General features: G+C 44.7%; 2 protein-coding genes across 3 annotated transcripts; both read right to left on the reverse strand.

Annotated features, from left to right (window-relative positions):
• Positions 1-512: 512 nt before the first annotated feature.
• LOC109641698 (phosphatidylinositol 3-kinase regulatory subunit alpha-like) lies at positions 513-16169 on the reverse strand. Of its 2 annotated transcripts, XM_069522909.1 has the most exons (17): positions 15552-16169; positions 13516-13999; positions 13164-13293; positions 11463-11579; positions 11168-11239; positions 10725-10841; positions 10417-10615; positions 10204-10286; positions 7917-8022; positions 6951-7049; positions 6583-6763; positions 6370-6495; positions 5635-5777; positions 4878-5054; positions 3920-3994; positions 3523-3693; positions 513-2559 (listed from the first exon to the last, which is right to left on the reverse strand). In XM_069522909.1, exons 2-17 carry the CDS (start codon positions 13705-13707, stop codon positions 2370-2372), a joined length of 2178 nt encoding a protein of 725 aa, XP_069379010.1. In that variant the 5' UTR covers positions 13708-13999; positions 15552-16169; the 3' UTR covers positions 513-2369. The 2 variants fall into 2 exon arrangements, with proteins under 2 accessions (XP_069379010.1, XP_069379012.1); XM_069522911.1 differs by lacking the exons at positions 10204-10286; positions 10417-10615; positions 10725-10841; ... (3 more) ...; positions 13516-13999; positions 15552-16169 and adding an exon at positions 8875-9758.
• Positions 16170-17145: 976 nt separating this feature from the next.
• On the reverse strand, positions 17146-20074 carry shld3 (shieldin complex subunit 3). Its single transcript, XM_069522922.1, has 3 exons — positions 19902-20074; positions 18636-19353; positions 17146-17937 (listed from the first exon to the last, which is right to left on the reverse strand). Exons 2-3 carry the CDS (start codon positions 19260-19262, stop codon positions 17734-17736), a joined length of 831 nt encoding a protein of 276 aa, XP_069379023.1. The 5' UTR covers positions 19263-19353; positions 19902-20074; the 3' UTR covers positions 17146-17733.
• Between the last annotated feature and the right edge of the window lie 239 nt (positions 20075-20313).

The following is a 20313-nucleotide window of genomic DNA, read 5'->3' on the forward strand; positions in this document are numbered from 1 at the left end:
ATGGATCTGTCGACAGAGACGATCTTGATCTAACGAACAGTCAAAGCAAAGAACTTGAAGTTCAACAGAAGCAGTAAATGTGAGGGAACAGACGTGTGGGGGGGGGGGGGGGGGGGGGGGGGGGGGGGGGGGGGGGGGGTCATCCCTGTGGAGGCCGCCATGTTTTTACCGACGTCCAAACTGGACAAACAATATGCAATAATGCAACATGAAACATCACCACTAGATGTCACTAAATTCTACACCCTGAACCTTTAAACGGTGTGTCAGTTAGTCGGTGTGGCCTCACTTCATTTTTAATAAATTAATAATATAAAAATTAATGACTATTTTTGTTCACTCATCCGTTGCCCTTGATTCTTTTCCTCTGGGTTATTTATCGTTACTCGCCTCATCCCCTGGACTTTAGTCGGGGAACGTAACATAAACCAATTTATTGACTAATAAACCACACGTCGGAGGAAATCTATCAAAATCCAGAATAATTTAAAGAAAACACAGATGTTTCAGGATTTCAGTGCAAAGGCCTTCAGACGATCAGACCACCGGTTTTATTCATCGCCTTCTGTTCCATGTTACAGATTCAACAGTTGCTGTTTGAACGTGAACTGATCATTTGTCCGTTACACTCAGCTGTTACAGACGATACTCAGAAAAATAAAGGTTTGAAAAGTTCAGGACATTTTGTCACACGTGTTGATCGAAGCGTCACCAGCTGACAGTCTGGAAACGCTCATCCAGTTTCAGCTCCTGAACCTCTCTCTCTCTCTTAATGCATAAAAATGAAAACACAATCCATAAAGACAAAAAGTCATTGTGACTTTTATTTCCTTGGGTCAGGAGCGTTGCGTTGTCCGTCCGTCCGTTAATATTCCAGAAGCAAAGTCAAAATCAGATCCAGTTTTTTATTTTCAAAGTCTCGCAGGCTCGACCCAGCACACGTGGTTCTTCTAGTTTCCACGATGAGAACTAACGTTTATTGAAATGAAAGAATCAAGGAATCATTCACTCTGCAAAAATGAAAACAACCGTTAAGTAAACTCAAGAGTCCGACGTCCGGACGAAACCTGAACAAACAAGAAGAAATGTTGATTCATCCTCAGTTTAAACCTCGTTCTGAGTCACTCACAGTGTTTTGTAAGAAGTCTCTCTGGACGCTCTGCCGTTTACTTTCAGACATCATCATCATCTCCGTCCGGCTCCTCCTCCTGTGGCACTTCAGTCCAAACGAGCGCCAACGTCTGCCATCACACTTCAGTACCTTGTTTCTCAACGCGCTCGGTAACCTGGGAATCTAACGTCCGCCATCGCACAGGAACGAGCCTTTGTCTTTCAAGCTCTGCGACTCGAGTCACGGGAACTTTAACCCTCAGGAGGAAACGCAGCACCTGGTTCTACCTTGAGCACGCAACTTTCAGTTTTTCAATGTTTGAGATTCAGACCTCAGTTGTCATGACGACCGGTCCACAACACACGTCGTCAGAGTTTCACGAAGCAAAGAAACGAGTCACTGTGTTCGAAAAGAACAAACGTTCCGGGTGCTTTAAAGCTCCGTGAAACTGATCTCGTGTCCGACCCGGAGTCATCGCTCATCATAAAATAAATGTTTCCTCTTGGTTTGTTTTGTTGAAACTGATTTTTAAAGTAAAATAAAATTCAACACTCGCTCACTTTTCAACTCGTCCACTTTCTGCTCTGAATATTGACTTTCACAAAGATGTGATAAACATTTGATTTCAAATGTATTTGTTTACACTTTTTACTGATTTTATTCTTCTCGTTGTTCGATTAGTTCGATTATTAGTCCGGTTCGGAGCGTAGGGTCGTGATTGTTTGTTTCTTCACGAGTTTTGAGAACAAGTTTGGTTTAAATCATTTGTGATGAATCCTGTCAACAGCATCATTGAAAGAGACGGGGGATGGACAGAGGACGTGGACATTAGTGTTCTGTCTCACTGATGTCTCGTGAAGTGTTCAGCGCTTTTAATTTTATTTGTTTTTTTAGACTCCAGGAAAAAGGTTTCGTTTGTTTCAGGCGTTTGAATTTGACGTCTGACGACTGAAAAGCCGCAGCAGTAAATCTTCAGTCTTGTCAGTGAGGAGGACGAGGAGGGTGATCTTCATCACATCATCCTCACAGGAAGTTCCATGTGAAGATTTTCAAATTAAAATATCTTCTTTTCACTGTGATCTGAAAATGTTTTTCACACAGAGCTTTGAACGCATCATGAGTTCAGGTACTGGTCTGTGAAGAGACGTTTGGTGAGATGTGTCGGACCAGGAGGGGGGGTGGGGGTGGATGTGTAAGTGAGTTGTGGCTGCTGGTCAACGATTGACGGTGTAAGTAACCATGACGAAGTGATGCAGGGTCACCGCCTCTGCTGGCTGTAGACCGGGAACGCCAGCGTGACGTTGAGCGAGTCGTTGTGTTGGACCAGTGACGTGTGTTGGTAGTGCAGCACCAGCTCCTTCAGAGATCCGTACAGGTTGTAGGGCTCCGCGAAACCGTAGCCGGTGCTCGTCTTGTTGATGACGCAGTGTTTGACTTCTCCTTCCACACTGAGAGAGAGAGAGAGAGACAGAGAGAGAGAGAGAGCATGATTAGAACAAGACTGAAAACAGAGAAGGTTTATTTTGAAGACACAGGATGTTAAGTTTTTTAAGTCTTGGTTTCTTTGCCAACGTGTTCTTGTTGATTTGATTTCATGTCTTTGATTTTAAAGCACTTTGAGCTACTTTTACTTCAGGAAGATGTCGTATGAATAAAACGTATCATGATTTTTATTCTTTCCTCTAGTGTTGGAACTTTTTCTGTGAATCCCATTTACATTAACTTTCATTGGGTCACTGTGACCTTTACATCTGCCGTCAGAAATGTAATCAGTTCATCTTTGAGTCCAAGTGACAATTGATTAAAAGTTGAAGAATCACGTTCAAGAACATGTGAGGCCCCCGTGACCTCTGACGTTTGATCCCCTCAAATCTAATCCGTTCATCTGTGAGTCAGGAAAAAGGTGCTGTGTGAAATTAGAAAGTATTTCCTCCAGGTGTTCTTGAGAGCTCACATCATATACCACCAGAAATATAAGGAAAGAATAAGAGAAGCGACACGTCATGCCTCAAAGCACCAATCAGTGTCAGCACGTCGTGACGCCGAACGCAAGAGATGAGAGCGCAGTAGAGAATCTTCAGAGAAGTCAGATATTTCAAGTATTTCTGATTTGCTGTTTGGTATCTGCATGCTAATGAATAGCTACCGAGCTCAGCAGCTGTCTGCACTGCATTGATACACTCAGTATTCCTGTACTCTTGTTCTGATGTGTGAGCGACCAGCAAAATCCTGGTATTCAAATATAAGCAGTAAAACCTTTCAGGGGCTCGATGAAACCGAACAAAATGTGAGAGTGTGTCTCAGAATAGAGATTTCACAGCGTTTTCCTGTGTCAGTGAATGCAGCAGAGCAACAGGTGAGTGCTGACAACAGGTAAACGATTAAATGAGGAGTGAAGAGGCGACACTTACACGACAGAGCAGGCGTAGCAGCCTGGTTTGCTGCTGTCTCGGACCAGGAAGGTTCCGTCTCGCTTCCCTCGGAGCAGCGACTCGGCCTGAAGGCGGTTGATGTTTCCCAGACGCCACAGACGCTCGTCGTGGTGAGGGAGGTCCTCCTCGTCCTCCACCATGCTGTACTCGCTGAGGACAGGAGGCAGACGTTTGAGATTCTCCAGGAAATTAAATCACAGTGAGAAAAACGGAGGAACATTTCTACTCCAGAGTCAGAGATGTTGTGAAACAGACGTCGGTATGTTCACGTTTGTCTGGGACTTGTCACGGACACCGATCATCACCGTGAATTAATATCCATCAGTACTTTTCTACTTCATGTAAAAACTTGTACTGGTTCTCCTCACACACTTACTCTTCTATGGTTTCATTTTTCAGGCCGAGCCACTCGTTGAGTTTCCTCTGACGGACGCCCTTCTGTGTCAGCCACCTGAGAAACAAACACAAAGCTTTAATGAGTCTTTCAACAGTTTGTGTTTATTGAAAAGGTCAAAAATCGTAAGCAACAACAGCCTGAGGAGCGAGAAAAAACCAAACCAGCATTAGAGGAAAGAACCAAGAAAAGATCCTTATGGTTCTATCAGAGGGAAACTCACACACTCAGTGGAAGCTTGGCTAACGTCTTCATTCACATCAAGAGGAAATGATGTGTTTTTATTGTCGACCTCGAACTCAAACTGAATTCTCTTCTTTTTTTCCCCCGTTCATTCTCCTCCAGAACCAAACTCCTGTTTTAAACTGCTGACAATGATGAAACAATCCAGCTTGAGATTTGAATCCTCATGATGAACGAGTGGCTCGTCTTCCTCATCGACAACTAACGGCGCTGCTCAGTTTGATGAGCGTGCTCCTGGTCGGCAGGTGTCTGTGGATTCACTGTAGTTGTACTGTGGAGTTCTCGTTGGATCTGGGGGCGTGTAAGTGTTCTTGTGTCTTCTACCACCGAGTAGAGACCTTCAGGAGCCGAGCTGCAGGAACTCATTTTGGGCGATATTAAAAAAACTCAGCGTTGTATCCCAATGTGTTTATTCCTATTGATTTAACTAATGAGTGAGAGCTCAACCTCCCAACACGACCTTCCCTGCAGATCTTTACGCATGACGTGGTTTCAATTCCGCTCGTTCTGAGAGAAACTGTTGCTGGTTTGTCACAATGATTATCAATAGATTTGTTAAACACAAAAAGAAACAAGACCCAGAATCTGGGAGGAGCAGCGCTGCTGTTTACATGGTACAAGGGAATAACAGGCTAAATACTACTGCAGTAAAATAACACGGAAGTAAATTTGAGTGTGTGTGTTATATGTGACGTACATCAGGTACTGGTCCCTGGTCTTGCGGAGCTGGATCAGATCAGGTTTGATGCTGTTCATCTTCTTGTCGATCTCTCTGTAGTCAGCTGCCTGTTTCTTCAGATCCACCTCCAGGTGACATTTACTGTCCACGATCTCACTGATCCGAGACTTCAGCTTGTCGTAGTTCTCCATGATCCTAAAAGAACAGCAACTCCTGATCATGTGTCTGGGTTTAGAGCCGACAGGTGAACAATACAGAAACAAGAAAGAACGGTTCCATGTGGAAGCATGAACACATGAACGCATGAACGCATGAACACATGAACGCATGAACACATGAACACAGCAAAAACACATCAATGTTTTTTTACTCATCATTTTTTAAACTCTTATCGGTTAAACAGCGTCGACCATCAGAGTGAGAGAAAACGATTTAATGAAGTTAAAATATTTCCTCAACTTCACACAATGAGTTCATGGACAACACTGTCTGATGAATGATGTCAGTGCTGAGAGGTTTCACTGAAAAACGAAGGAGCAGAAGGAAAAAGTAGGAGAAGGAGAAGAAGACGATGAGATGGTGAAGAAGAGTCCTGCTCAGATGTTTCTGTCCTTTGTCGTCTAGAGCAACAAACTTTTTTCTTCCATCTTCAGATTAAATTGACCAGCAGGTGGTTTTTTTTTTCTCAGTGGCTTTGTTGCCGGGGCAACTCGGCCTCCTTCATACACGTGCATTCTAAAGGTGTCTTGTCACAGTTGCCACGGTGACGGCCTACCTCTGGATCTCCTTCTCGTTGCCCTCTCGACGGAACTTCTCGATGTACTCTTTGCTGAAGCGCTCCTGAGTCTGACACTGCTCCTCAAAGATCTTTATGGTCTCGTTGAACGCCTCGATGGCCGTCCTCTTCATCTGGATCTCCTGCAGGGGGCGCCGAGACATGGCAGTGGTGGGTGGCAGGTGGATAGAGAGAAGAGAAAGAAAACAAGAAAGAAGACAGGAAATGATGAGGAGAGAAATAACAGGTTAGAGGAAATACATTTCACTGATCAGATTTTTATGGTAGAAGTGACTGATAGTCTTCTGTCTGTTAGCGACACGTGAATATTCACGTGAGGAGAATAACTAAACCAACACATGCAAGGTTAACGGCTCATTTCCATCGTGGGGCTGATGCAACAAAAATACAAAGCAGAACTGTTGTTTTATCCCTGTGACAAAAACAGATTTGAAATATTTGACATTCTTCTTTAAAACATCAAATGTTCTGTTGGAACTACATTTCCCAGCATGCCTGTGTGTGTGTGAGAGAAAACCTGTCTGTAAATAAAGATGGATGAAATGAGAGCTGCCTAAAGTAAAGCGAAATCAACTGTGTCGCCCCCTGGTGGGTAGTTGCAGTATAGTTCATAAACCCCTCCTCCTCCATGTTGGGAGATGGGACATAAACTAAAAACATCAGTGACATGCTGTAGTGACATGCACAGGGTTCCAGGGTGGCCACGCCGTGTACCTGTGACGTTCTGGTGTACTCTTCATACAGCCGGTCGTACTCTCGGTTCTTCTCCTGGTACTGAAGGTGATACTCGTGCAGCTTCTTGCCCACAGCTTCAATACTGTCCTCCTTCACCACCTGGTCCTGGACAACAACAACAACAACAACCAGTCAGACGACTCCACAACTGACAAAGCAGCAGTCAGTTGTGCTGTGGAGATGTAACCGGACCTGTTGGTGTTTGGAGACAGGGTAGAGCAGCTTGACGTCCAGTTTGGGGTTGTACTGGGCCAGAGACTCGTGGCGGTAATGGTTGATCAGCTCCACCACAGAGCTGAAGGTTAAGGGGTCGGAGAAGCCGTACTTCCCCTCCCGATGGAAGATCTTTATCAGTTTGTTGTTGCCTCCTTTCCTGCAGGAAAAGAGAAAAAAACCAGGGTTTGATTGTGTGAAGTTTGTCTCAGAGGAACTGAAGGTGAGGACGGAGCTGTCAGCTGTGATAACAGCATCTGTAGAGTCAACTGTTTTCACTGGATGTGTTTTAATCCAGTCAAGTGTTGACACGCGTCTGGCTGTGAGAGTGACGTCACGTAGTTTACCTCAGAGTCAGAGTGTAATCTCCGTGCATCTTAGTGGAGGCGTCTCGCACCAGAAATGTACCGTCAGCAGTGTCCCTCAGCTTCTCGTTCACCTCCTCCCTTTAACACACACACAGACACACACACAGACACACACATAAACACATCGTCCATTCAGTGTGTACAACCTAAAGATGGGTGACTATTCCTGTGACTAATTATTCTCCTCTTCCACATGTTCACGAGTTTAAAGCTCCAGTGTGTCAGATTCAGGAGAAAGGATCTATTGGCAAAAATTTAATGATGAATAATCCTCATGAAGTTTTCACTAGTTCATTTCATCTAATTATATGAATTGTAGTTTTCTTTACCCCAGAAAAGACCCTTTATATTTAAAAACTTTATATTTACAAGGAGGGGACCCTCTCTATGGAGGCCGCCATGTTTTGTTCTGTGTTGTGTTCAGCTGCAACATGACACTTCAACACTAGATGTCACTAAACTCTACACACTGCACCTTTTAAAGTTTAAATCTACACTGAAACAAACCTTTTTTTAAGGTGAAATTTATAAAATATGGTTCAAATCTTATGATACAACTGTAGATTTAAAAGTAAAAAAACATAACTGATTATTACAGAAGCATTTCAGTTGTCAAGTGTGTGTAAGAGTTCTCTTCAGCGTGAGTAGGTTCTGTTCTTCCATAAGAACAAATCCCAGATAAGAAAACATTGGTGAATGTCAAGATCTTCCTAAAAACTGCGTAAGTGGGTTTTGAGGCCAATTTCTACTGATGTTAGCATGCTAACCAGCTAGCCCAATGGATGAAGCTCTTGAAGGGCGACCGTCAGCGGCTCCCACGTTTAGTGGCAGAAAAAACTCACAGACAAATTTAAATCAATTTACACAATTGATTTTATATTTCAGCCTTGGACTCATTGCTCAGGTTTAGCTCGTAGCCTCGATCCACTGATGTGTGTGTGTTACCTGGAAATGTCTCCCCAGTACCACTCAGCGTCCTGCAGAGCCATACTGTTGTTGAAACTACTGGGAGCTGCTGGAGTGGACGACTTCACTGGTTTGGGAGGTAAAGCTGAAAGACACGACCACAAACGAATATCCTGTTATTTTCTAATCTTGTAGTGTGGCCGTGTTTCAGATTATAGAGAATATCTCTGAAGATTCTCCTGATGTTCGTGATGCAACAGCTTTTCAAAATTCTCAACATGTTCCTGAACGAGTCTGACCGAGACAATCTGCTGCTGTGTTCTTCGTCTGTGAAAGACAAACTCCAGAAAAATGTCCAGACACTATTTTCCAGAGTTCATGTCTGAAAACATCTCGAGTCCTCGTGTCCGCAGGGTTCAGTTGTTTGTCATGAGTAACTTCACCACTAGATGTCTCTAAATATCTTACCTGACGTCTTCAGGTGTTGTACACGTGAACGTAGATAAGTGAGCTGGTGCAAGAGTCTGACACGAACAATCTCCTGCTGCATTATTTATATGTGAAAGACAAAGTCCAGAAAATGTTGAGTGATGATCCTCATGTTGTCTTTGAGCTGCTGAGCACATGTAGAACTGAATTTACCCTGGAGAGCCACAGTGTCACAGACTCGTCCGTTCTAAGAACATTGTCAACAAGGCAACAAATTTAAACTTTACATCTCTAATGTATAAACATGAAAACATTACATTTGACAATCATCAAATTTAAACAAATCAAAATTAATGTTTGCTGAGCACACTGGGACACACTGTCGTCAGGGTGTGTGTGTGTGTGTGTGTGTGTGTGTGTGTGTGTGTGTGTTCGTACAGATGATTAACATTTGAACATTGGTCTAAAAAGCGTTTTACAAACATCAGAGCTCAACGTCGTCCATCTAACTGTTCCGAGCGCCATCAGGTGTCCGTCCCCTCTCACAGCTGCAGGTCTGAGCTCCTACCTGGACTCTGCATGTTGATGTAGCAGAGGATCTTCTCTCTTCCTCCCCTCAGCGGCTCGCCCTCGGCCCTGCCTCCCCCGTCTCGCTCCATGGCGGTCTTTAAACCTTTGCCCGCCTCCACGCCACCTCGGGGGCGCAATGAAACTCTGACGCCTCTGTTCTGGATGTCATGATGTCCTGTCTTCAGCCAGGCGCTGCTGTCCTGTCCCGAAAAAACGGACGTCACCCGGAGGGAAACAGGTCCGGGCTACATGTTCCTCACGGAGCCTGATTTTTCCTCCTCTTCCTCTGATTCCTTCAATTCACTCCATCAGCACTGAAAACCTGCAGGTCTCTCTCTTCTTCTCTTCACCTTTTACACTGGGACTCAGCTTCAGAGACACTAACGTCCTTAGGGTCTTTATTTGTCTGACGGCAGCAGTCGTCCTCAGTTGTCACATTTAAAACGACGCAACTTTCTCTACGTCTGCCTCTCTCTCTCTCAGCCTCAGTTCAAAGCTCAGGAGAGCAGCTTGGAGATGTGTGACATCACCATTGCCCCCAGCCAATCCTGCGATGGCAGTGATATCACCGAGGCAGCACACCCCCTCCCCTCCCCTCCTCTGCTGCATCTCTCACTCCGTGGATGGATGATGTCATCGTTTCAGCCGCCGCTCAGTCTGAGCGAGCGACTGATCGATACAGCGAGGAATCAATATCCTGACAGATTCACTCAGACTGTAAATGACTGAGCGCTTTCAATTACTGCTGAATGAGAGGAATCATTATTGATTAACATGCCAATAATCACTTTGATTAACTGAGCGTGGATTTTATTAACGTTGTGTATTCATTCATTGGCCTTTCTGCACCACACTATGGGTCACATGACCACACCGATGAAAGGGGGGGGGTTCTCGTGTCCGTGGTCTGATGTGGAGGGAGGACGTGACCAGTGGCTGACATTGAATTGAGCAACAGCTGTGACCTGTGACAGTGACACACTCATCCAGGGTGACGCTGCCTCGCTGCCACGAGGGGAACTGAAAACCTCCAGTGGAGGAGTTCGGACTCAAAGACGCTCGAAATCAAGTGACATCTAAAAACAACGTGTGTTAAAGGGAGGAGGTGACCCATCAGCACCAGCCACTGCCTCATTCACTAAAATAATACAATAAATAAGCACAAAACATTTGTTCACCACAACTCAAGCTCCAGGTAAAGATCCCAAAGACCAAACTTTCAATAGATCAAGATAATCTGCAGCAGCAGATTGAGTCCGACTCGTTCACAACAACAGGAACATGTGGGGAACATAACAGTGTGTGTGTGTGTGTCTGTGTGTGTTACCTGGTGCAGCCTGGTTCATGTTGACTTCGCTGTTGATCAGAACCTCCAGGACCTGAACCAGAGGATCCACACCCGAGTCAGACCTGAACACAAACACTTTTATTGGTTGTCATCGGTTCAAACACAAGATTTCATGATTCAAGAGTGTCTCACACCAACACTGTGTGTGTGTGTGTGTGTGTGTGTGTGTGTGTGTGTGTGTGTGTCACTGACCTTGCAGTCTGTCTGAACAGCAGTGGATTGAAGTTCTCAGCCAGGTTTCGAGGGCTCAGCTGGTTTCTGGATCCGTGTAAACAGAGCCGTGCGAGGTGTCGGACCACGCTGAGCAGGGTCAGGCCGTACTGGGCGGGGCAGGCCGGCGAGCTTGCCACGCCCCGCAGCACCTGGGCACAGTCCTCTGGGTCTCCGACCTCTGCAGAGATGGACATGGGAGCAGAACTGTGAACAGACGCCTGTCTGAGCACAAAACTTATTTTTCAGAATAGTCAGGTGAGGAGGGGCGAGAGGTGGCGTCTGCTGACCTTGCACTGCATGGATCATGTCGGCCTGAAGTGAGGAGGGGAGGACGGGACCAGGGAGGTCCAGCAGGAAGCGGACTACGCCGTCACACAAGGACGACACCTCCAGCTGCTCCAGGTCTGAAAAAAAACACACCCCAGTTTTACGGATAGGAATCAGTCACATGATCAGAAGCTGGAGATGAATTCAGAATGAAACTGAATCATTGTTCTTTACTTCTTCAAATCCTGGTGTTACAGAGAATCTACAGCGCAGCGTCTGAGACAACCAATTTCTCCACCATTTTGTTCAGATGCAGAAACTTTCTCATCCCCCTCAACTGGTCATTACACACAACAGGTTTCAGGAACTTCTGCTTTAGCTTCACTTTCCAGACCTGAGATCTACAAATATTTTTATCAATGGATTTTCAGATTATTGATTTAGAACTTAGACCACTCCTCACCAGCGTCTGCCAGCTGCCGGGAGTCCAGACCAACTCCGCTCATACTGCGATACACACCGGGACAGTCCAGACCTGCAGCAACACAAACCATACATCAAGTTCAAATTAAAGTTATCGTCATTCATCCTCCTACAAAGTTTACAGCTGAAAGAAACAGACCAAAGTGAAAAGAATAGAGCAACGTCACACAGATCATAAAATCCTAAAGCTCTTGTTGCTCAGGGATCTTGTCAGTGGAACCAGCAGCAGAACCTCAGGTGCTGTTTATTCCTGGTTACACGTGTGACTTTGGTACCTTTGGTCTCGATGGCCTCCATCAGTCTGCCGAGGAGGGCGGGCACTGTGTCGGGGGGGCCAAACTGCTCCGGGAGGTCGGGCAACACGAAGCCTGAAGAAAACGACGGTTTGGTTTCTGTAGTTCAAAAAAGATCACAAGTGAAATATAAACTCCCATGATGCATTTCACACACAAACATCCAATCAGAGAGCATAATTCTGTTGTTAAGGTCAAGCTCAACTTCCTGAGTCTCAGACTAACTTCACAACAGCAACAGCCGCTGAGGCTCATGGGTAATGCAGTATTTAAAGCTGCCTGCAAAACTGAGAGAAAAAAAAAAAACTAAAGAAACTTAAAGACTGGATCTGTTGAGTGTTTTCATCTCCGTCCACATGTCACATGACCATTATTCTCATCCACTGGTCATGTGGTGTAAACAGGAAGTAGATTGTCTCCTCTTCAGTTGGTTGCTTAGTTACAGAAAATCCTCTGAAGGACGAAGAGTGATGACAGGAAGTGTTGTGACTGATGAGAACCAATCAGGGAGAGAACGTCTGCGTCATCGTTTACTAAAGTCTCAGTTTCTGTTCTGACTAAAACACAACTCCAGAGTTTTCAAACTGAAAGGAGATCAGTTTACACATGTCTCTGTCCCAGAGGCTGGAGAAGTCCACTGTGAAACTGAAATGAAAATGAGGATTTATAGTTAAACTAGTTGCTCTAACACAGTTTAACACACCGAGGGAACCTTTAATATGAAAGGGTCAAGGCGGCAGGAAGCAGAGGAGGCCCTGCAGCTCAGTGAAACAGAACATCGAAAACTTCCACAGCAGCATGCGTGCACGCACACGCACACACACACACATCCGGTGTTCTCTGGTAAAAGCTAGTGGCAGCAGCACAGAGCTGTGATCTGTTCAGTCAGCAACCACAACTCTGATTAAACACCAGCTCTCTGTGTGTGTGTGTGTGTGTGTGTGTGTGTGTGTGTGTGTGTGTGTGTGTGTGTGTGTGGTGTGTGTGTGTGTGTGTGTGTGTGTGTGTGTGTGTGTGTGTGTGCGCATTAGTAAACTCAAAGCCTTTAATGTACACATGCTGTCCTGAGGTTTTCTTTAATGTGTTTTCCATCTCTTGGTTTCAGTTCAGGCTGCACATGAAGAACAAAGTGCATCTTACTTGACTCCATGTTTCTGTCCCAGTTTGGGGACAAACTTCAGACTGAAGACGGTTTATTGGGGACAGTTTGTCCAACTGGAGACAAAACCACCAATTATTAAAAAGCTGATGTTTGAGTCGTTGGTTAAGGTTTGTGTATATCTCCAGGAAATGAATTAAAGTCTATGTAACACCAACAAAAGTGACCCATGACAGTGTGTGTGTGTGTGTGTGTGTGTGTGTGTGTGTGTGTGTGTAATAAAGCTCCTGATGAGGAAGCAGCTGTGTGTGAGTCACACTGAGCTGAATTTATTTTCTTCAGAGCGAAATGAGGCTTGAAAGGACAAAATGAAATACATCTCCACCTACACGTCGCTCTCCCAATAACCTTTTCCAGCTGCACATGTACAGAAAACCTCCGATCAATAAACACGATGAATAAACAAACCACAGAAATTACCTGGATTTCACAAAGGTTGCTGCTTTTATGTTTATCTAATTCAAGCAATAAAACGTCCAGCAGGGGGTGTAGATGAACAGTACAGAAGTGTAAATGGCGCTCACCCTCAGACTCTGAGTCAGTCCTCACCGACGCTGCAGATGGCGGTCTCAGTGGGCGGGGCTTTGGTGTGGGCGGGGACATCCTCTTTCTACCGACGAACTCCACATATGTTCCTGGAAAGTCACCTTTTTCCTGAGGTCGAGAGAGGAACGAGTTAGAGACGCAGACAAAGTCTGAATCAAACGAGAACTTTGAACATACATGTTATCATTACGATAATTATACTACACTGACCATTACAGAGTCTGTCCACCAGAGGGCATAATAGATTTAAAAAATCAAGTTTTAACCATCTCTAAACACGTTAATCCAGGATTTACCAGGCCTAAGCAAATGAAAGGTGCCGGGTCGAACCTGTGTGGTCTCATTGAAGCCCGGCAGCCATCCGATCTCAGACGGTCGTTCTTCGGCTCCGTTGCTGCAGCCGAGGGCGAGCAGCGCTCCTTTACTGACCAGCAGCATGTCCCCCACATGCAGGTCGATGTCCTCCTCCCGCTCCTTCTTGTAGTCGTACAGCGCTTGGTACTGAAAACCCTCCGAGCTCATCCTGCCGTCTGCTTGTGTATGGCTTTAAATAAACTAACAAAAACAGCTCTGAATACAAAATATATAAAAATAGCGTTTGCTCGCAACCTAAGGGAAACTAATGCGATGGAAAATCTAGACTTCGTAAATGTGGTGTTTGCAGCTGTCTGTGCGTCTCGTCTCCCCTGTCTCCATGTCTGCTAAAGTCCTGTCATCCCTCCAGGCCGAGCCACAGCCGCTCAATCAACGCATTCTTGCCGTTCATGAACAGGAGTCTGAGCAGAGGCCACATCTGGCGAGGCGACGGATCAACCTGAGAGACAAGAGGGAAAAAGCTTTAACATGATGACACAGACGTACATTTTTCTACAGCTCTACTTCTCTGATCATCCATCAGTTTATTTAGCAAAAAGTCTGAATATTCTCTGGGCCACATTCATGGACGACCTCTGACCTCTACACTTTCAAAATGAACTAGAGACTGAGGGATATGGATTTTTGGAGGCCAATGTCGATACGGATATTAGGGAGTGAAAACATTTCTGGTCATGAAATATTGGTGTGTGTGTGTGTGTCTGTATATGTATGTATGTGTGTGTGTGTGTGTGTGTGTGTATAAAATACCACTGAACGCTTGTTATCGGATCTCTCAGGACGGATGTGAACACCATGTCTGAACTGGACCAGACCTGATTCATGGCTGTGACTTCCTGCTGAGATCTACATGTCCCCTGCAGGAACGTGCGTAGCTACAGCTGAAACTGTACCGAGGTCTATCTGCCTGGGACGGTAAAACATGTGTGGATGTTTTAAAGGACGTGGATCATTACATTAGAAGGCAGTTCTCTACTGAATCAAATACAGGAATTATAGATTAAACAACTAATCAACATGAATCTGACCAGATCGTCTTCTGTGACTTGGTGCAGCAGGTAAACGCTCAGATCAGACAGATGTGAACTTTGTGATACATGTGTCGCTGGTTTCCTGTCTCTGTACAAACCACATTATGCTGCTGTCACACTTCAGTTTCCTCCAAGAAGCTGGTGATTCACTCTGCTCTGGTGCATCTTAGTTCATGTATTCATGATGCAACACATTTCCGATCAACAGACTGATCGATTTGTTCAAACCAGCAGCTTCAACACATTTATCTCAGAGAACAGATCAGAGAATATCAGTAAACCCGGAAAATCTAATTCACTTCACAACATTTTTTGATGTTGAGGAATAAAGTAATAATCAAAACTGTCGACAGTTGATTTTCTTGACAAATGACCTGATAAACACTCGACTCATTTGAAAATGTATTTATAACCTGAACTTTTATTTATGAATTGAAAAATGTATCAGTAGATAAAGACTTGTTGAGATCAAGTGTAAGCTTCAGATCTGATTAAAAATAATTACAGAATAAATAACAGAGAATAATCGTTGATGGAAAAACAGACTTGCTGCTAACAATAATGATTTATTACCAATAGATCGATCATTACTTTGATTCAACAGTGAAAACAATAAGTCGTCAGGAGACTCTAACAACGTGCTTTAACTGAATCTACAGGAAGAAATGGACAAAGATGACAACACGTGTGAATATGAGAGATTTCAAGATGCGTTCTCTCATTTTCTAAATTTCAAACTCTGACAGTTTTCACTGGATTTCTCTGAAATACACAGACAACGACAGACGGTCCGGTTTAATGTTTAATGTTAGTTTCCGGTTCACGTGGTTGAACAGAACAAGCGACACGTTTCACATCGAAGCTGAAGTTTGAGAAAAGAATCATAGAGAAGACATAAAACACAGAATCCTCCAGCAAACCAAGCTAGCTTAGCCTGTTAGCTCGTAGCAGTTAGCTCACCTTGTCTCAGTGAGTCACCAGGAAACTGCTCCGGCGGAGGAAACCAGCGGCGCCATGGCGGATCAGCGAACACACCGCGTCCAGCTGCTCACAAGAACCGACGCGTGGAGGAGCTCAGGAGGAGTGAGGAGCTCAGGAGGAGTGAGGAGCTCTGCAGGAGTGAGGAGCTCAGCAGGAGTGAGGAGCTCTGCAGGAGCTCTCGATGATCTCCGCGGTGAAGACTCGTGGATCAATAATCTGCTGCTAGCGACGAGAGGCTGGCGACACCAGTCAGTTCCGCCAAGAACTGTCAAAATAAAACACGACTCCTTGTAAAGGTCCACTTTTGACCGAAACAAACGAACTATTAAGATGATTACAGACTTCGGTCTGGTGTTTCCTCTTTAGTTACACTTTTTCTTTTTAAATGTTTCTTATGGAGCCGCATAAACCAGTGGACTTGACAAGCTCCGGGCACCTTTCACAATAAAAGGCCTATAATGCACTGTTAAATGAGACCACGTGACGCTCGTTTCAGAGGAAAACATCGTCATCAAAGTGAAAAGATTCAAATTTCACACATTTTATATTTTTGGTAAGATATCGCGCATTTGTGGCGTTAACGTGGATTTAAGAGATTAAACAGTAGAGGGGGGGGCAGGGCACTGACGTCACATCCGCTAACCTACATTTCAACGCAGTACCATGGCAACAGTGTGTGTGTGTGTGTGTGTGTGTGTGTGTGTGTGTGTGTGATGGGGGTGTACTGTATTCATGCTCATTCTTAAACGAGCATCACTGTTTTAAAACAGCTCTGTATGTGTGTGTGTGTGTGTGTGTGTTAGTGTGTGTGTGTTAGTGTGTGTGTGTGTGTTAGTGTGTGTGTTAGTGTGTGTTAGTGTTAGTGTGTGTGTGTTAGTGTGTGTGTTAGTGTGTGTGTGTGTTAGTGTGTGTGTGTCTCATGTGACTCCAGCTGCTGCTTTTCCAGAACAAACTTCACTTCACTTCCCTCTGTCTCTCTGCCCCCCCACACCTCTTTATTTATGTATTCATTAGTTTTGACATGTCCTCATGTCAAAGTGTCACTTTGTCCTCCCATTGTCCCTCTGGCTCTTCTCTCTCTCTCGTTTCAGATAACTCCGGCACCGGGACTGCAGGACCACAACGACCACCATCACCATTGTCTTCATTATTTATTTAGTTATTGTTATAGTCAGCCTTGATACTGATGGTGCCAAATTGTTCCCGGTCTCTCTCTCCACCTCATCTCTCTCTTCTCTCCCCCGCTTTCCACCCATCTCTCCTTTCCTCCCCCCTTACTTTTCTTTCCTCACCCCAACCGGTCGAGGCAGATGACCGCCCACATTGAGCCTGGTTCTTCCAGAGGTGTCTCCCTGTTAATGAGGGAGTTTTTCTCTCCACAGTCGCCTGTGCTTGCTCATTGTGGGAACTGTTGGGTTTCTCTATGTTACTATTGTTTTAAGGTCTTGACCTTTAAATGTAAAGTGCCTTGAGATAATGTAAATTATGAACTGGCGCTATATAAATAAAATTGGATTTAATTGAATTGAATCACATGGACCACTGTACCCCCCCCACCACCACAGACGCTTCATTACAAATATCAAACCTTTATTTACAACAGAGCGTGACGACAAAACAGGTTCTCAGGTGAATTTAAATACACAATCAGCTGTTTGTGATTTTTAACTCAAGTTCAGTTCATTCATCAAGTAAATTCTAAAAGTTATTTTTGAGAATTCAGAGGGTCAGTCTTTCATCGAGACGTCTCAAAGCAGAAGATAAAACACATGAAGAGTTCATACACTAATCGACTCTACGTCTTCGTCAGAGATGAAGGGAAACTCCTGAGAGGTGGACGCCAGGCGTAACCATAGTTACAGTTTGAAAAGTAAAGCGTAGTGAGGATTTTATCTGACGAGCTCTTCTGGAGAGTTATAAATAGTGGATATTGTAGTTGAGTTCGTTCCTGTAGCAACCAGGAGAGTGTGTAAACACCTGATGCAGGTTTCTGATTGATCAATAATCATCATGCCAACGTGGAGAAGAACCTCAAGCTCCATGTTAACATCGTGACTTTTATAGATCGTGTTATATTAAAGTGTTTTCACTGTTAAAAACCTGTAAACATGTAATAACCTGAGTCTGTTGTCTCCGGTCTAATAAAACGACTTTGGTTCGTCTACAAACTGAAGACGTTTCCTCGCTGGTGAACCGACAGAGCGATCCTTCCTGACAGCTGCAGCTCATCCTTCAGGAAACGTCCCACCTGCTCGGAGCAGAGCACGTCGCAGAACACCCAGATCTCCGTCAGGTCCCTCTGGATGTTGGCGTTGCACGTTGGCAGCTCGCCGCTCCAGACGCACCGGCTCAGAGTCTGCCATACCTGCAGGGAGGGGGGAGGAAGAGGGCGAGGCAAAGAAGCAGATATAACAGGAAAGAATAAAAATTGCTGAGATGAACTTTTCCTGAGTCTGGTCTGAAGATGATGAGAAAAACACAGTGAAGAATCCCAGTCATCGTCACACCTGAACCAAACGCACACTGTGATGTCAGACACAAGGAGCTGTGACAACGTGGAAAACTGCTGAGGCAGATTCCAGCATCTAGTTCCTGTTGTGACCGGGGCTCCTCCCACCCCGACATGCTTTACTTTCCTAACTACACAAAAGTGTTGAATTAAAGATTTTACGTCTGAAGAAACGTTGTGACGCGGTAACAGAGAGCGTCGATGAGACAGCTCATCTGACCGTCATGACATTTTATGCAGAGGTCAGAGGACACCAAGGGACAAATCCACCTGACTTCTATTCTAGCGCCACCATGAGGCTGACAGGCTTCTGGGTAAAAATCTATATGGACATAAATAACTGTTCATCTGGCGCCATCATCAGGTCAATGATAAATGAACTTGTCTGTGACCAGCCTCGGCTGGACCGTGTGTTCACAGCTGATCAACAAGCTGCTGCAGGTGATTATCTAAAGAAGAAATCATTCATAATATGATCAATGATTCATGATGAGCTGCTGTTAATGATTATACTCGTTCTTCTGATTTGATTTTTCATGATATTTGCTGCTGACCTGCTCGATGTCCCGGGCCGACCCACAGTTGCTCCCTCTGATCACCCACTTGGCTCTCTGACGGAGGTGGAGCCTGTGGACAGACACCATGTGGTCAAACTGTTTGGACAGCGACTGGCAGCTCTGTGGAAAGACGCCTCGCCTCGTAAACACGCTCCAGGAGCGCTTGACCATGGCGTCTGTGACAGTGACGCCATGTTTGTCTTCCTGTGGCAGTTTTTGCGGTGACAGTCCCGTGACTCCTCTCTCTGGTTTGGGACAGAGTGATGACGGGAGGAGGTGATTCGGAGTTTCTGAAATGCAGAAGACACCGTCTCCTCTTTTTGTTTTTTCAGGTGGACTTCCTGTCGTCTCTGAAGGTGGATGATTGTGGCGTCTTTGAGTCTTTTGTGGTAGTTTTCCTGTTGTGTGCGGCCTGCTGTCAGACGCCAGTGAATCACCTGCGCAGGTGATGACAGGAGCTGGTTTGGCCGGTCTGATGGGGGGGCGGTGGTCTGAGGGGAACCAGGGCGTGAAGAGCGGAGGACGACGACAGGGGAAAGAATCCAGGAGCTTCTCTGTCCTCTGGAACAGAGAGCTGAGCTCCTCCACTGATCCAGACTGATAATGAAGAACCACATCCTCCATACAGGCGGTCAGAGGACAGACTGAACCCCCGTCTTCATCCTCATCCTCATCTTCATCCTCATGATATCAGCTCTGATGTGCAGAGCACAAACTGTGGAATAGAGTTATATACAGTCAGTGTCTTTATATACAGTCAGTGTCTTTATATACAGTCAGTGATCATCTTTATATACAGTCAGTGTCTTTATATACAGTCAGTGATCATCTTTATATACAGTCAGTGATCATCTTTATATACAGTCAGTGTCTTTATATACAGTCAGTGTCTTTATATACAGTCAGTGTCTTTATATACAGTCAGTGATCATCTTTATATACAGTCAGTGTCTTTATATACAGTCAGTGTCTTTATATACAGTCAGTGTCTTTATATACAGTCAGTGTCTTTATATACAGTCAGTGATCATCTTTATATACAGTCAGTGTCTTTATATACAGTCAGTGATCATCTTTATATACAGTCAGTGTCTTTATATACAGTCAGTGTCTTTATATAGTCAGTGATGGTCATCTATATAGCTAATGTTTTTAGCTTCTGAAGCTGAGGAGCTAAACAAAGCTAACAAACAGACGAGACGTGATTTCCAGTCAGAGACAGAACTCAGGAACTAAAATTATATTAAACATAAAAACACCAACCTGAGACAAGCTGCACGTAGCCTCCTGTTAGCCTCCTGTTAGCCTGCTGTTAGCCTCCTGTTAGCCTCCTGTTAGCCTCCTGTTAGCATGCTGTTAGCCTGCTGTTAGCCTCCTGTTAGCCTCCTGCTAGGCGTCTAACACGGAAGTGGTTTGTTGTTGACCGCTTCCCGGAAGCTCTCGCGATAGTTCTGTCAATGTGGGATCTGCTCATAAAATTCACATATCTGTTTGTAGTCCATCCATATATATACATATATATATATATATATTTATATATACTTATATATATGTACTTATATATATATATGTATATATATTTATATATACATATATATATATATATATATATGTTGGTGATACCTTTATAGATCAATCAATATAACTGAGAGACAATGTCCCCATGAAGAATCAT

The sequence above is a fragment of the Paralichthys olivaceus genome, chromosome 4 (genome assembly GCF_024713975.1).
Source record: "Paralichthys olivaceus isolate ysfri-2021 chromosome 4, ASM2471397v2, whole genome shotgun sequence".
Taxonomy (NCBI): domain Eukaryota; kingdom Metazoa; phylum Chordata; class Actinopteri; order Pleuronectiformes; family Paralichthyidae; genus Paralichthys; species Paralichthys olivaceus.